At 38.3% G+C, this 18,655-nt stretch overlaps 1 protein-coding gene across 1 annotated transcript in view; it reads left to right on the plus strand.

The window, feature by feature from the left end:
* Positions 1-18,655, plus strand: part of LOC126249185 (rho GTPase-activating protein 45-like) — a 607,616-nt gene that overhangs the window by 565,308 nt on the left and 23,653 nt on the right. Inside the window, exons 10-13 of the mRNA XM_049950840.1 lie at positions 3,662-3,857; positions 4,319-4,452; positions 10,438-10,626; positions 10,716-10,900. Coding sequence (XP_049806797.1) covers positions 3,662-3,857; positions 4,319-4,452; positions 10,438-10,626; positions 10,716-10,900 — 704 coding nt within the window. The remainder of the gene's footprint in view (positions 1-3,661; positions 3,858-4,318; positions 4,453-10,437; positions 10,627-10,715; positions 10,901-18,655) is intronic.

Below are 18,655 nucleotides of genomic sequence, written 5' to 3' on the forward strand. Positions count from 1 at the left end.
ATAAAGTAAGGGAAACAGAGCTCGTACGGGAAGATATAGGTGTTCGTTCTTTCCACACGCTATACGAGATTGGAATAATAGAGAAATGTGAAGGCTACTTAACGTGATTTGCAGAGTATCGATGTAGATGTAGAACCTGATATACGTGCCGCGCAAAGAGAGGAAAGAGCGGGAGGGGTAAGAGGGGTACCGCACGTGTGTGATGTCAGGGGGAGTGTGCTCAGATGTGTATGTATGCTTACCCAGCAAGCTCTGAAATGAGTCAAGACTCATTTTAAATTTAGGAGGCATAACTGGAAGTAATGTCATGACATGATAACATGAGGGGTAGCTGCACAAAGATGTGAACATCTGGTTAGCCAGCAAGTTCTCAGACATGTTGTGACTTGTTGACGAGTTCAAACTTGCACATGTCTTATTTTTCGTGTTACGGAGATGTGGGCTGAACATGTCATGTTCCTGTCAGATGAGGCAGCTGAGATCTAGTTCCTGCAGAGCAAGTATGGATAGTATCGCAAAGGTGCCTGATTTGGACAAGACTTGTTTCTAAACACTGGTCCAAGTGACGGCACTTGAGGCAGCACCGCAGTGTGAACTATGGAGGATCAAGGCCATTTACGTGATTCTGAATCAAAACAACTGGGCGTTTCGGAGTGGCAACAAATTATCTGTTCCTACTCAGTTTTTTGTTGCACGAATGTGACTTTCGCGTGTTGTGTTTTACTTGCAAATAATATTACACTTTATTGGATCTTTGGATACAACTGATTATATTATCTATATTGCAGCCTGTGACAATTTCTAGCCTGAGTTATAACAATTGGAATAGCCATACGTTACGTCTCGGACGAAAGGACGAAACACAATTTAAGGTTGTATCAGACAAAACAGATCGCAGAAAAGTTTAAATTTTTGCAGGTTTTTTTTTTAAACAGGCATAGACTGAGAAATCAAGACATAATCACGATCAAAATAATAGAAAGGAAGCCGTAGAATAAGTCAGATTTCTTGACATGACAATGAGGGGCTCGACTGAGAAATATTGAGTACCAAGAAGTACATTAAATAATAGACTTAAAGCTTTACAGGGAAACAAAAAGGTGACCGTGAATCTTGTTTCATGAAACAATAAGTTTTTCTGAGAAAATTCAGTCATGAATAGAAAACAGTATTGTACGATCCTGTTAAAAATTTTGTTAGTCAGCTTATGCCTTTGAGTAAAGGTCAGGTCTTAAATGTAGTGTGTAAATAGGCATAGCAGTTGAAGAGTGGAAAGGGAAAACGTTCTAGATGCCAAATCTAACATTAGGCAGGAGAATGAGAAACCAGTTTATCTCTGATCGTACGTAACTGATCTGTATCCAAAAACTGAGGAGGCTTTCTGGTACGACAGAAATGCTACTTATTGCATCACCACACAAAATAATGAGAAATCTTAGAATATAAACACTTCATTAATAAAGTTGTAACGGCCATACCAGGGAACTGAGGGGTTCTAAGCGCCAGTAGGAGGACTTCACAAGCTGATTCTTGCAAAGAAGACAACACGAAGCAGCTACTGTTAATTTATTTTCACGAACACCGTTTAAATCGGTTTCGAACAGCCAGGTTGATCTTCAGACGATTGTTCATGTTTATATTACATTTACTGTTTACATTAGTTATTGGGGCTTGCAATTGCTGATGTAAACAGCAACGAATGTAATATAAACGTGACCAGACTTGTAACCTGCCGGTATGAAACATGTAACGACGCTGATTGTGCAAATAAATAGAATTATTATTATCTGACTGGTTGCTTTTTTCTTCTTTGCAAGAATAAAGCAGTATTTTGTGCACAGAGACGATCTCAAAATGTCAGTTTTCGACAGAATATAAGGAAGAAAGTTTTTGTTCCAAGTTCCATTAATACTGAGGCAGTACATTTTATTTGTGACAATACAAGTACAGAAATACAGCTTTAGGCTTTTCATTATTAGAGCTGCAGTCAACAAAAATCACTTCTCAGATCTTTCCGATTTTCGAGCTCCAGAGGAAAGGGCAGCTTGGAACCAAGACTATGCACCAACTAATAGCGCACATTTCAAAGAATTTCGTCGTGGTTTGGCACCTGGATCAAGTCTAGGTATATATAACAGAGTGTTGGGAACACAACAGCACGAAAATAAGTTTTGTGAAAAAAGAGAACTCTAAAGGTTTTCCATTTTCACTCTTCGATAGAAAATAAATCATCGGTCCAATAACTCAAAAATGAAAGCATGTAACGAGCTTTACTATGATTTTATGGAACGATATGAAGACTTAGTGCTGAGAACAGCTGAACCGACGATTTTGCAACGAGCAGCAGGTTTCAGCAAGAAAGAAATTCAAAGAGGTTTTGACGGTCTAGGTGAATTGATGGGCAGATTCAAGTTTATAACCATTTACAGTCCTATTAAACCCTTTTTTTGCAATAAAAATTTGACTTGTTACGTATTATGATTTCATGTCCGGTATAACACCCCAAAAATTTAAACGACCAAATGCAAAGTATGGAAAATAAATAAATCTATCAACAAATGAAAGTCCTTACATAATATATTTTCATGATTCTAGTGAGTTACATGTCTTGTGCTGTTTAGTGTGAAGAATGTTCCAATACAATCTTCAGGAAATATTACAGGGTGATCAAAAGGTCAGTATAAATTTGAAAACTGAATAAATCACGGAATAATGTAGACAGAGAGGTACAAATTGACACACATGCTTGGAATGACATGGGGTTTTATTAGAACCAAAAAAATACAAAAGTTCAAAAAATGTACAACAGATGGCGCTTCATCTGATCACAATAGCAATAAATAGCATAACACAGTAAGACAAAGCAAAGATGATGTTCTTTACAAGAAATACTCAATATGTCCAACATCATTCCTCAACAATAGCTGTAGTCGAGGAATAATGTTGTGAACAGCACTATAAATCATGTCCGGAGTTATGGTTCAAATGGCTCTGAGCACTATGGGACTTAACTTCTGAGGTCATCAGTCCCCTAGAGCTTAGAACTACTTAAACCTAACTAATCTAAGGGCATCATACACATCCATTCCCGAGGCAGGATTCGAACCTACGACCGTAGCGGTCTCGCGATTCCAGACTGTAGCGCCTAGAACCACACGGCCACCCCGGCCGTCTGTCCGGAGTTATGGTGAGGCTTTGGCGTCGAATGTTGTCTTTCAGGATCCCTAGAGATGTCGGTCGATCATGATACACTTGCGACTTCAGGTAATCCCAAAGCCAGTAATCGCACTGACTGAGGTCTGGGGACCTGGGAGGCCAAGCATGACGAAAGTGGAGGCTGAGCACACGATCATCACCAAAGACACGAGCAAGATATCTTTCACGCGTCTAGCAATATGGGGTGGTTCTAATAAAACGCCATGTCATTCCAAACATGTGTGTCAATTTTACCTCTCTATCTACATTATTCCGTGGTTTATTAAGTTTTCAAATTTGTACTGACTTTTTGATCACCCGGTACAATTTTTAAAAAGCTTACGTGTCCGGTACTACTCACCCTCTCCTATACGTAAATGAAATGGTAAACTTATTTCCATCCGTAACATCGGCGTATACGTAGAGCGGCTGATGTGAGCACACTGCTGTAGCATGGGGTGTGTAGTTCCAGGAGCTGTGTGGACGGAGCGCCTTGTACGAGCCAGGAGCACACTATGCAGAGCTGGCCAAGAACCCTGCAGACTGTGAGGAGGAGCTACTGGAGGACCCGTTCATGTTCCAGCTTTTCTACTCGCCGCACAGCATGATCGAGGTCGAGCGCAAGTCAACGGGCTCCATCGAAAGTGAAGATATGTACCAAGGTGAGCAGGTCTTCAGGATTTTCATCATTGTCTTCATTAGATAACTTTCATTCACATGAGTTCACATACTTTTATGCTTTCGCAGTTTGTGTGTGTGTGTGTGTGTGTGTGTGTGTGTGTGTGTGTGTGTGTGGTTGGGGTTTGTTAGTTCGCTCTGAAGAAGAACACTGACTGTCACCGTTACAACGTTCGTAATTTTGTTTATGTGATACTAGAGCACTCAGTGCCTGTAGTATACGGTGAGTGATTACCTTTATGCCTTTCATTATTTGTAATTTTAAAATAAGTAAATATAATACAGTTCACACATGCCATAGCGGAAATAAGTCTTTCGTTATGTACCTCCTCAAGGGAATCATTGGCAAATGAGGTTCAAAGGATGGTAGGCAAGTGAAAGGTAATATAGATATCTAATCTAAAGAAGCTTGCGACTTTCTCAGAGAACACTATTTTTTCTGTAGATTCTTCTCTCTTCGAGCCAGACACTAAGCAGTCGAAAGCTGCTCTGACACACAATTTTCGCTCTCTGAGGACACCTGGCCGTTGCCGAGAATGTGATTCGTACGTCTACTTCATGGGTGTGGAATGCATAGAGGTCAGTAATGTTGTTTCTTCATGTCCACATAACATGACACGCTAATATAGTTTATACCAGATTAGATACTGTTATCGTTAAGAACCACAGAGGCCAATTTATTAGACATACATACAATATCAGGTCTCGTGCCATTTTACTTGTGCGTCTTCCTGTATCATATGTGATATGTAAGTACCTGACACTGATAGGATTCCTGCCAAGATACAGTGGATTCGAACGGGAGATCTTATAAAAAAGCTTAATCAATCCGTTCAGGTTGGTGTCAGTCAACATACACCTAAAATATAAGATGTATATTGTTTTATTTCTTGCGTAGCAAAGATTTTCAAACGGATGATAATCTTGTGCAATTCATTTAGATCACACTACCACTCAACACTGAACTAACATGTAATACTTTGAATACCTACAACGACCAAAAGCTTACTTAGTAGCTGCCTTATAAATGGAACAAGTATAGTTTTTGCATGGTTGCATAGTTTACTATTTGCTTGTTTTATTGTCTGGTATTTCCATCAGTGGACAAGTGACGTTAATTCTAAGGGTGCACATTTAATGTAATTAAAATGTCTCCAGTAAATAAGTTACTTGTTTCTGTTTTCTACTATGACCCATACGCTTAGGTGTTACAGTCCATTTTCAAGAGTTACAATTTACACTTTGAGCTTAAAATTGCTTTTGCTTCCCACGTAGTATTAAAAACGAGCCTGTTGTAAATTTTGCGAAAATGATAACATGGATGGAACTGAACGTAAAAATAACTGTGGATTTTGTTGCATTGAACATTATCCATGTGTCATCTGCATCTGTGAAAAAAATCTGCATTCAGATTCCCGCTTGACAAAAGTTCCAATTTTATCAACAACTACGACACCAATTGACTGCTCACTTGCTTGATAGGTCAACATTCCAGCCCTGTAAAATTCGTAAATGGTTCGTGGGAATAACGTCTATCGTTTATCCTCTGTGTAAGCTCAAATTTCAAAACTGTGTGATCTTACCGTCGTGGTCATTTTGTATGATATACACATGGGAAGGAGTAATACAAGGTCTGTTCAAAAAATTCCGAAACATTCGTAATTTCGCGCCAATGGTGTGTTGGAGCGAAATGAGGTTGGCATCCCTGCATACGCCTGTGTTTAGTGTATACCTACTGGAACTTTCATTGTTATGTTTGTCAGTTATAGTTCAGTGCTGTATTGAGGAGAACGTTGTATCGCACAGTTAGCGAACTTCGAGACGGCAGAGTTAGAGAAGCAAAGCGTCTGCATTAAATTTTGCTTGAAACTCAAGAAAATCTTTACAGAGACACATTAAATGTTGCAGGAAGCCTACGGTCATGAGCACTTAACTCGTACTCGGTGTTACGATTAGTTCACAAGGTTTAAAAATGGCTGGGCGGAAGTTAAAGATGCCTCTCGTTCAAGACGCCCTTCGACGTCGAGCGATGAGGCTCATGTCAGGAACATCAAGGAAATTGTGCGTGCCAATCGAAGACTGACCGTCCGAGAAGTTGCAGAAGAATGTAACATTTCAGTTCGATCATGTCATGAAATCCTGACACAGCAGCTAGAAACGCATCGTGTTGCCGGCAAGTTCGTCCCACATCTCATGAGTCAAGACGACAAAGACCTTCGCCTCGCAATCTGAAAAAGCTTTTACATCGCGCAAAGGAGAAGGAGATGTTTCTTAAGAAAATCATAACTGGTAATGAGACTTGGGTCTACCGTTATGATGTTGGTACCAAGGTTCGATCTTCACAATGGGTCAAGAAAGGTTTTCTAAGACAAAAAAAAAACTCGTTAGTTCATGTCAAACGTCAATGTCATACTGATAGTTTTCTTTGGCTTTGAAGGATAAGTTCATCATTAATTCGTGCCACAGGGACAAACAGTTACTCGATGGTAATATCGAGACGTGTTGCGACGCCTGTGAGAAAATGTGCGAAGGAAACGGCCTGAAATATGGCGAGACAAATCAGGGCTCTTGCATCACGATAAGGCACCTGCACATTCATCCCTGTTGGTGTGTGACAATTGCACAAAAACCGAAATCACTGTGCTGAGTCGTCATCCGTACTCTCCAGGTCTGGTCCCTGCGGACTATTCTTTATTTCCAAAGCTGAAAACCCCGCTGAAAGGACGAAGCTCTGCAACAATAGAAGAGTTAAAAAAAAATTCGCGCGATCCAAGAAGAGGCGTGTGAAGACTGCTTCCGGAAGTGGAAACAGCGCTGGGAGCGGTATATCAGTTATGAAGTAGAATATTTCGAACCATGTAGAATTACACTACTGGCCACAAAAATTGCTACACCACGAAAATGACGTGCTACAGACGCGAAATTTAACCGACGGGAAGAAGATGCTGTGATATGCAAATGATTATCTTTTCAGAGCATTCGCACAAGTTTGGCGCCGGTGGCAACACCTACAACGTGCTGACATGACGAAAGTTTACAACCGATTTCTCATACACAAACAGCAGTTGACAGGCGTTGCCTGGTGAAACGTTGTTGTGATTCCCCGCGTGAGGAGGAGAAATGCGTACCATCACGTTTCCGACTTTGATAAAGGACGGATTGTAGCCTATCGCGATTGCGGTTTATCGATATCACGACATTTCTGCTCGCGTTGGTCGAGATCCAATGACTGTTAACAGAATATGGAATCGGTGGGTTCAGGAGGGTAATGCGAAACGCCGTGCTGGACCCCAACGGCCTCGTATCACCAACAGTCGAGATGACAGGCATCTTATCTGCATGGCTGTAACGGGTCATGCAGCCACGTCTCGATCCCTGAGTCAACAGATGGGGACGTTTGCAAGACAACAACCATCTGCACGAACAGGTCAACGCCGATTGCAGCAGCATGGACTATCAGCTCGGAGACCATGGCTACGGTTACCCTTGACGCTGCATCACAGACAGGTGTGCCTGCGATGGTGTACTGAACGACGAACCTCGGTGCACGAATGACAAAACGTCATGTTTTCGGATGAATCCAGGTTCTGCTTACAGCATCATGATGGTCGCATCTGTGTTTGGCGACATCGCGGTGAACGCACATTGGAAGCGTGTATTCGTCATCGCCATACTGGCGTATCACCCGGCGTGATGGTATGGGGTGCCATTGGTTACACATCTCGGTCACCTCTTGTTCGCATGGACGGCACTTTGAACAGTGGATGCTACATTTCAGATGTGTTACGACCCGTGGCTCTTCCCTTCATTCGATCCCTGCGAAAGCCTACATTTCAGCAGGATATTGCACGACCGCATGTTGCAGGTCCTGTACGGCCTTTCTGGATACAGAAAATGTTCGACTGCTGCCCTGGGCAGCACATTCTCCAGATCTCTCATCAACTGAAAACGTCGGGCCAATGGTGGCCGAGCAACTGGCTCGTCACTATACGCCAGTCACTACTGTAGATAAACTGTGGTATCGTGTTGAAGCTGCATGGGCAGCTGTACCTGTACACGCCATCCAAGCTCTGTTTATTCAATGCCCAGCAAATGCAGCCTAAACAGTACGTCTGTGATATCCTTTCAGAATGTGCGGAGAATAACGAGTTTCTCCATACGAGGGCCCTGTCTGATGGCCGACGATGGCATACAAATGCTAGAACGCCCAATATATGGGACAGTCAAGGAGCCAGTGACAGTCATGCAGTCAGTGCCATTCACTCAGTAGAGCATATAAAAGATGTGGCGTCTTGCTACCTAGAAGTTTTCTGCGATATTGGCGTGTTAGGCCGTTTACATGTAATTGTGTATGAATCTGGGCCACGGAGCCCATTGTCGCATTTGGGATATAAGTTGGTAACGCGACAATAGCATATACAGTCGTGAACGGTTCGGAGATGTGCCCTCGGTCTCGTTTCTTTTGCGAGTCTAATAATTGCGTTGCATCCTTAATCCCGTGGGCATGAAAATATTATTCCACATCAGTAAAGACATTTCCGTGTGGCACCGAGCGAGGTGGCGCAGTGGTAGCACACTGGACTCGCATTCGGGAGGACGACGGTTCAATCCCGCGTCCGGCCATCCTGATTTAGGTTTTCCGTGATTTCCCTAAATCGCTCAAGGCAAATGCTGGGATGGTTTCTTTGAAAGGGCACGGCCGATTTCCTTCTCCATCCTTCCCTAATCCGATGAGACCGATGACCTCGCTGTTTGGTCTCTTCCCCCAAACAACCCAACCCTCCGCGTGGCAACGTCTATGTACCAGTGGACAGAGTCATTTCGATTAGTGAATGGTTACTCTCTTCAGGCGAGCTAGTTTTATTTACAAACCGTGAGAAATTGTATGTCATTCCGCACACTAATTACTAAGTAGCATATCATTGTTGTACAGCTGAGCCCTACTTAGTATTCATTATAGACATTGTTGAGGTTCTTTGTATGAAACGCTTGGACGTCGTTATGAACATTCTGGAAGTTAATAACAATCTGACTAACTATATAGGCCAACATTTATAATTTCAAAGATATAGCCAGTTTTCGTTAATCTTTTAGTACAGATACAGGTCGATGCAACATTCGAAATTTCGCAAGATGCAGCTGCCCAGTTAGCTACAGGATAGTAGTTTTGGCCGACAATTTTTTTCAGTCGACAGGTTAAACTAAGATATTCGCACACTCTGAGTGAGAAGAATATACGACAACATAAATGGTAGAACTGAGACTGTGTAATGACATTTCAGTATCAAGCTAAACAAGCTCAAAACTTCTCGCTTCCCACGCCCGGGTTCCCGGGTTCAATCCCGGCGGGGTCAGATGAATGATGAATGATGGTATTTAGCGGTAAGGTGGACCCAAATCTTGACACTAAAACTAAATGAGGAAAAGTCCCACTTAATGTTAGTATCCCATCAAAAATAGTAAGTTCTGCACACCGTGAGAGTTACCACCTGCTCTTCTCAATGGTATTCCAATACCATATCATAAAACAGTGAAGAACTTGGATGTAAGTTTGGATGAGCATCCCAACCAGTTAGGAAATACTGTCGCTACATGCAGGAAGACTTCCACTTTACTCTATACCTTCAATATGCTTCGTAACAAATCTCAGTTGGATGCGAAACGTGAATTTGTGCAGTCACTCGTTCCACCAAACCTCCATTATTTATATGTAATCCAACATGCCGTAAGTAGTGAGAAGTGTGGAGACGGTTGGAATTAATCATGAATGCTTGTGTGTGTGCATTAGCAAAATCCGTTCATATGAGCATTTCAGTGCTTCATACATTCAGTTAGGTTGGTTACGACCAGACAGTTTACGGGGCAATATTATGTTATGTGTAGTTCCTTGCTCGCCGGCGCGCATGTACACCAGTACCTTGCATCAGAGATGTAATACGAAGTACGTGTCATCTCATCATAACAGCAACACAAGCTCTCACTTATTTAGTATCATAGATGTCTCCAACCATAAAACAAAGAATTCGCAAACTCAACGTCTCTTGAATAAGCTACCCTATACGTTGTGCACAGTTCACTGACCTACTGCTCTTAAGAAGATGAAGCACTTCTTTCTGTCAACCACATAACGTTTGTCAAAACTTAGCGTATATGGCCCGATATCCCTCTTTCAAACAGTAATGGAAATGTACCCGTATTCATTTATGTCAGTCAAGCCTCTTTCATTTCCCTTCTTTTTGGTAGTTGGGTTTTATCGCGTTCCTCTTTATATCCCCTTCTCTTATGTCCACTGCTACCAGTACCACAGTTTAATACCGCCTGCCTGTAATTCGCCTTTGTGAATTTCTCACGAAAGACTGTAAACTGCGTTTTTGTCTCAACTATAGTAATTTACAAATATTGTAGTCCATATTAGATGTAACTTATAACGTGCTTTGAAGAAAATGTAAGCTACGTAAAATGCCCGATCAGATTTAAGAGAGAACCTGATGGCCTTAACCTTGCATTTTAAATAACTCAATAGATAAAAAGAAGTAACGCGTACATGTGGCTTCTGTGTTCCAGTGTGGAATGGTGTGTCACAAGAAGTGCGTTGTCGGGCTTTCTATCACGTGTGGTCATCGCCGTCTGCCTCGCAAAGTACCAGTGTTCGGAACAGACTTGAATAACTACTTGTCAGAAACGGCACACCTCATTCCGTTTATTATCTGTAAGTGTATCGATGAAATAGACGCCCGTGGTCGGCAGTCAAAGGTAAGTCTACTGCATACAATTTACACCCTCTCTCACAGCCACCTAACGTACAACATCGATCGAGAAGTTCATTTCTCTGTGTGCCACAGGGCATATACAGGGTGTCTGGAGTGAAGACAAAATTGGACAAGCTGTGCAACGCTTTTGAAATAGGTGGGGACCTTGTTGACCTCTCAGATATTCATCCAAATGTGATCGCAGATGTGCTGAAGATTTACCTACGGCAGCTCCCCGAGCCGCTGCTGTCCTTCAAGCTCTATCCAGATTTTGTGAGGTGAGCTTCTCTTGTTATTAACAGTGATCTGTGCAACTATAATTTAGGTACATCACCAGCTTAATACATTACTGACTTTTTGCCGTGCTGAGCCGCTAAAGTATTTAATACTCGGCTAAAGTATTTAATACTAGTCTGCGATCAGGTTCCTCTGATCTTTCTACATCTTAATACCAAATTCTTTATGTTGGTCCTACTGTTTTGATAGTGTTAAAAGTACGAGGGGCTTTCAGGCAGTAGTGCAATACATTTTCTTCTGAAAGCTGGTTGGTTTTATTCAGGATTCCTATACAGCTTATTATTTTCACTCTTTTGGCTAAAAACCCTATTCTTCGATGTAACCTCCATTAAATATGAAGGCCTCCTTACTGGGAGGACCTGCGTGCCGACATGGTACCATCCTGCTGGTCGACGCTGGAGCCAGCGTCTTACTTCTTCAGTTACCCTCCCATCATCCACGTGCTGCTTCCCCTGAAGTGCATCTTTCACTGGGCCAAACAGATGGAAGTCGGTAGGTGCGAGATCCTGGCTTTGGGGTAGATGAGGAAGAACTATTCATTAAGTTCTGTGAGTTCCTCTCCGGTGCTCAAACTTGTTTCAAGCTTACCAACAGAGGCGTCCATTTGTGAAGAGGGGTGTTTCATTGTGATGCGTCGATAACCTCGAATAAGAGTGTCATCATGTTCCTACATTGTAGGTGTTACAGCGGTGTGTGGCCGGCCGGCACGCGGGCGTGGGGCAGGTTTGCGCGACCGTGCTACAATGATGACAGACGCTTCACCCAACAACTGCTCACCGTGCATTTGTTCATCGCCAGGACCTCGTAGACTTTCTGCAAGCGCCTATGAACATCTGCGATGCTCTGGTTTTCCGCCAGAAGAAACTCAGTGACAGCCCTCTGCTGGGAACGCAGCTCCCTTACGTACCCCATTTTGAAGGCTATGCATAGCGCCACCATCAATCAGAACTTCATGAAACTATAGGGGCTGAAGTGCGGATATTCCACGATGTCCCATAACAAATTCTGCATTTTTCCAACCGTAGCGGAGAAAAAATGTGTTTGCTTTACTGACTTAACGCCCCCCTTATATACAATAACCATTCTGCTGATGTACGGAATGAACCGGCAGTGTTATTTGTTGAAGAATATAGGGTGGATGTTTTGAAGAACATTCAGGAAGAATCAGTTTATATCTACAGTGTTGGGACATGACGAAGGGAATACGTTGGTTGAGGCGACGTGTTAGTCGTTTTGCGATAACTTCGTCTAAGTTACGAATTCTATCTCGGTTTCCACGTCACTTAGGGCCAGGCCAGGCTACAGGGTTTCCGCTAGCAAGCGATTATCAGACTCCGTAGATGGAGACGATAACCCATCTCCAGTATCGAACTAATGGCTGCTGACCATTGAAAGAATATCAGTCTGAAGTTTCAGAAATCTGTAATATAAATGTCGAATAGAACAGAATTCCTAGTAGATGTCCAGAGCTGGAACCTGTTATTTGCTAACAAAAGTGATCTTCCAGATGTCAGCTACTCTTCTTTCCACGATCTTCCAGAAAGAAAACTTCTCCCTAGGGCCTATAAAATTCTGGTTGACCAGATGGTGACATTTTGTTGACAGTCGTCAAGTCAGCTACAAAATAGGTTCTTCAGAGTGACTTATACTACTATGTAAAAACTTAGAGCTGATGCATTCCCCTTGAATTTCCACTTATTTGAAATGTATTTCATCTAGTAGCGTGCCTCATCCTTTCTGGGATTAGAACCTCGTACTTCACTGGTGTCCAATGCTGTAAAGATTTTACATCCTTACTTTTCGCAAAATATTAACTTCTGCGAATGGACTGTTCTTGATTCATCGAAAATAATTCACGTCTCACCTTCTGCGTTACCCCTTAATAATATTACTAATTGTTATAATTCACCATCCAGTCATATAACAATCAGTCTGTCGTCAATCTTTTTCCATGCCTCTTTTGTCACACAGACGTTAGATTCTGCTGCAGTTTTATAATAAATGTAGATTGATGTTTAAAAGTGGAAGGCAAACAAACAAGGTTTTGTTACCCTACTCTTTGTTGATTAATAACAAGGCTTATTAAACAACGGTTTATTAAATTAGCATCAGATAACAAATGTCTAGCGTCCGTGAAGACACTAGTGTGCTATAAACCAAATGTTGGAGACTAAAGACGTTAAGTACTGCACAGGATATTTTGTCATATCTTTAGGCAGGAAATGTCTAATCGAGTGGTCATTACACGTTCTATGTTACAACTGTTAAGGGCTTTAACTGCCTATAGTGTGATGCATCTGAGTAGGGAAAGAAATTGAGAGAGAGTACATACAAGTAAATGATAGGCTCTGCACGAGAGTCGCAGTAAAGTACCAGCATCATATGATTTCTGATTTCTAATACACAGTGACACAAAATTATTTTTCCTCTGATGAGACACACATGATTATGTATAATAGAGGAGATGAGTTCCTCACTACAGTATAACGATACATTTATTTTAAATTAGTGTGTGATAATAAAATGGGACATATTCAGATCAAAATTTATTGCCACACTAAAACACACAATTTGTATGACTGTAGTATAATTAAATTCTAAAAGTTTTACCACAGATACTGAGTTAGGTGATGCAGTGCTTACACTTGCATAAGGGAGGAATATGGTTCAAATCGCCATCCAGCCTTCCAACCATCCAGATTTAGGTTTCCCATGATTTCCCTGAATCAGTCCAGGAAAACGCCAGGATCATTCCCCTGGAAAGGAACTGGCCAATTTCCTTCCCAATCCTTCCATAATCTGAGCTTCTGCTCCATCTCTAATAACCACACTACAGACATGACGTTAAACTCTAACCTTCCTTCCTTCATTTCTTAACACAGGGAAGAGAGAAATAAATTATCTTACCCACAGTATATGAAATATACAAACATAAATGAACATAAATCCCACAAATCACGTTCAAACTACACGCAATAGTATTAGGTCTATGAGTGTTTTGGTGTAAAGAGCATTTCCGAGTTAAATTTGTAGGATGCCAACCTAGAACCCAGTTTCTCACTTTCCCCCAACCAAAAAATTGTATTTCCCTATATCCTAAAGTTAAATTCTACACAATTACTATGGAAAAAATGGTGAAAAAGGCTGAGTTATTTAAAACCCTTAGAAAATTATAGCAATGCAAATCTTAATTAAAAGAAAATACGAAAATGGTAAATTTATTCAAATTACAAAACATGAGTTGGATGAACTTTATTTACTTTTTTACTGCGATACACAATATGTAAATTTACAGGTTTATCATCTTTAAAAATTTTAGTATAACAATCTGGAAGAGTAATTTTATAATGTTATCTATGGGTAGTAAAATTTTATCTCCAAATTTAGTAGGTAAAAGTTCAGCATTTGAAATTACACAAGACTTTGTTTTGTAACTTCTTATAATTTAGCGAAAAATTCTAATGAGCCATTACTATAGTTGTTAAGTTCACTTAATAAGTTTTCAGTGTTACAGTTCTTGGACATTTTTATGTATATAAGAAAAATTTAAGGAATAAAATTAAAATGTTTTCCATACATTTGGAGAAAATTTTAATTTTTGAAGAACAAAAGGATCACAGATTCGATCTTCTTCAGTTTTATGAAAATAATTCAAATGGGAACGAAAACAAGAGGTTAAGAGCTCTTTAATTTCTTTCTAAATTTTCATTCCTTTACTTAATCAAAAATCTTCAGTAAGTATACTATGTTGGGAGTCATAAGAGAAGCAATAGTATTATTTGGAATATTCCCATTAAAGAATGCAGATATTTTTTAAGTATTTAAAACATTCATTCTTCCAGTCACATCAATCACATAAATCTGATGATTTTGAATAAAACTGAAAGAACTTATATTTAGATAATTATTTAATAGTGTTATTTTTTTAAATCTCTAAGAGAATCATCAGCCTTTAAGAAGTCATTTGGTGGAAATCTTCATTTCTCCTATTTTTAATATAGTAATTTTGTAATTGAACATGGTCGAATAAATAAGAATCAAGTAATTGATTTTTCTGGTTAGTTTGGAAAGCAACAAGAATATACTAAGGCATGTCATATTCTGTAGAATTATAATAACTAGTAACATCTAGTTTAAAATTCTTTTTCCATGTAAACCAGCAAATTTAATTGCTTGCAGTTCAAGGAAAGAAACTGTAACTTTTTGATTTTCCAGTTTTTCTTGTTCAAATACAAGTGAATATTTTGGTTCGTATTTTACAGCGCAAACACGAATTTCCGTAATTTTAACAACAATTTTAACTTCTTTCTAGAGTGTAGAATTATAATTATCAGTAGTCCAATGAAGAATAGAATAAGCTTAATCTTTTCTCGAACTCCAAGTAAAAACAACAATTAAATCACCTTCAAGCTTCTGTAAAGTTTGGAAGGTAGGAGACGAGATACTGGCAGAAGTAAAGCTGTGAGGACCGGGCGTGAGTCGTGCTTCGGTAGCTCAGATGGTAGAGCACTTGCCTGTGAAAGGCAAAGGTCCCGAGTTCGAGTCTCAGTCGGGCACACAGTTTTAATCTGCCAGGAAGTTTCATATCAGCGCACACTCCACTGCAGAGTGAAACTCTCATTCTGGAAACATCCTCCAGGCTGTGGCTAAGCCTTGTCTCCGCAATATCCTTTCTTTCAGGAGTGCTAGTTCTGCAAGGTTCGCAGGAGAGGTTATGTAAAGTTTGGAAGGTAGGAGACGAGATACTGGCAGAAGTAAAGCTGTGAGGACCAGGCGTGAGTCGTGCTTCGCTAGCTCAGATGGTAGAGCACTTGCCCGCGAAAGGCAAAGGTCCCGAGTTCGAATCTCGGTCAGGCACACAGTTTTAATCTGCCAGGAAGTTTCATCATAGACTCATCTTTCTCATTACTTTTTCTAATAGTGGATCAGTGTCCTTATTTCTAATAACTCTGCAACATCTTTTGCTATATAGTAATGATTATTGTTTTCATCAATATTATTAAAACATTTTTACAATTGTCAATGAGTTAGTTATTTTTTAGATCCATGTGCAACTCCATTCATAGATAAAACTATTTAACTATTTTCATTTTTAAAATTCAATAAATTTTTTTCCTTAGAAATGGAAAGCGAAATTAAAACGATTTGTTCACTGTGCAATGAAGAGAAAAAAAATTCATAAAGAAATTACAACAACTAGACATAATTTCCCCCAAAATAAGGTTGTAAAGATTGCTAGCTACAAGAGTACTTCTTTGTATCTGGTATATTATAAGTTTTATATGTGAAAAATGAGCAAAGGAAATTAAAAATTCTTCTAAATATATTGATAACAGTGATCATTCCAAAGATGTGTAATTAGCTTTAAAATGTAAAAAAGATAAAGGAAGTGATTATCTAAAAGTTGAATTTTTTGTGAAAAATTTGTTTGCCAATTTTATTTCCCAATACATCAAATATTAGCATACCAAGAAAAAATATAACATACTTATAAAATTTTTACTTTTTTACTTACTCTTCTATGCAATTGCTTACATCTTTTAAAAGTCATTTTTCCAACTGTTCAACTGTTTAAATCTGATAAGAAATCATTTATATATGCTTTACAACTGTTTAATTCTCGTAAGAAAAAACTTTTTGCTCTGGAGCTGTGTAATTCTTTTAAATTTTTTCAGAATATTGTAGTATTTTCGTATTTTGGTTTTGAAATATAATATGTAGATTTTCCTGGATCTGTTATTTTTTAATATATCTTCAATTTCTAGTATTTGTCATTGTCTTACTAAACACAGAATTGCCCATTAAATTGTACATATCTTTTGCAAAATCTTTAGCTGTCTTGGTTCTTATTTCTATAATAAAATCGATATATTTCTTCAACTACTCTGATTGTTCAAAAGACAAGACTCTATGAGTTTTCTTTAATTTAAATCCAAGATTTAAATATCGCTTAAGATGTCTATTATGTAAAACATATTTTGTTTATTATTTATTGTTTTTATAATTTATTTCCTCCTATTTGTACTAAAAGTAAATCATAATGTAAATCATGTTTTCTTCTTGAATATTCTAAATCAACTTTGAAAATATAATTATCTTGTGTTTTAAGTATTTTTTCAGCATTAAAATATTTTGGATCTGTCCACTCGAATTTTTGAAATGGTAAAAATTGAGACATTGTTCAACCAAATATATAATTTGCATCTAAATTTGCAATATAAATTGATTGTTATGTTAGTATAAATTTTTCATGTATTTGGTATTTGATTATGCATGTCTTTTAATACTTTGGGAAATTCCACCTTGAATTACTTTTTCAATAAACGTAATCATACCTTAATCATGAAAAAAGTCTAATTCAATTTTTGTCAATTTTAACATAGATTCCCAAGATAATCTAAGAACTGTATAGGACCATGATGGGTTACGTATATAAGATTTAATATATGTATCTCTAAAAAATTCAAAAATATCTGCTAAAATTAAAACATTAGATTTATAATATAAGTTTGTATATCGGTTTAGATTTTTAATATAGAATTATCTAAAACTGAGTCTTTCATAATCTTGATTAGAAATATTATATTTATCAAGTCTTGAATAAAAACATTCTTTTTAGGTGATTTAGTTTTTTGTAATTTTTCTACAGTGTCCATATCTTCATGTCAGTAAACCTTTTTTTTTAAATATTCATTCTAATTGTTCACCTTCAAAATATTTTGCTGTTTATCTGAATTGTTGTTCCGTAAGACCGGAAGATCATTTATCAGTACTTGATTTCATAAATTTAAATGTATCTTCAAATCTTGAAGTTAATCCATCTTCAATTTGTTTACTAAAAGAAATACATTTTTGTTCATTATTTGGAATTGACTCAATATCTTTTTTAACAACTGCTAATTCTTAAAAAAACAGATGAAAATCGAAATTTGTTTAATTCGAAATATAAACAGGAAGGATTCTTATAATTAAGATTGCAATATTGATGTGCAGCTCCTAAATATTTTCCCATTAAAGAGTAATGATCTATTGGCTTCTTTTCTCCAAATTCAATTTCTTTTTCACAAATTTAAGGAGTTTCTGGATTTTTATAACTGATTACATCTTCTTTACTCAATTTAAGTGGCATATTTGACTATATACTCTAGCAATTTCTCTTGATTCTTCTTTTAATATTTCAATGAGTTTTTGTGGTGTATCATTACCTGTATAAATAAGAGGATGTTTATAATCACTATTGAATAATTTAAAATAATAACTTAAAGACATTGGTAAATGTTTTTGAAATTTATTAATATAATATTTTCAGGATTTGGTACACAAGTTTGAAAATATTTTATAATTATTCAAAAACTGCATAAAGGACTTGTAATGAAATATTATAATTTCTAAATTCAACTGTAATGCTTTCTTTTCTTTACAATCGTTTTCATGAATGTCTAATTTTTCTTGTGAATGAAAATATCTTAGACATCTATCGCAAAGATAAATTCTTCCATTGTGCTTGGTTGTTTGTGTAGTAACTGTTCTAGAAAGATTTTTGATCCAACAGTAATATTTTTATTTTGAATTAAAAGAAGATTAACTTGCTTGTCTTGTGTGTGGTTAAGAGGATATACAATCCTCTTCTTCTTCTTCACTGTTTTCTATGCATAAACATTAAGTGAAATATTTGATTTCTGTTCAGTGTTTGGAATATCTGTTAGCTGAACAAGAAATTTAATTTTCTCTTTTTC

This window comes from Schistocerca nitens, chromosome 3 (assembly GCF_023898315.1).
Source record: "Schistocerca nitens isolate TAMUIC-IGC-003100 chromosome 3, iqSchNite1.1, whole genome shotgun sequence".
NCBI classification, from domain to species: Eukaryota; Metazoa; Arthropoda; class Insecta; order Orthoptera; family Acrididae; genus Schistocerca; species Schistocerca nitens.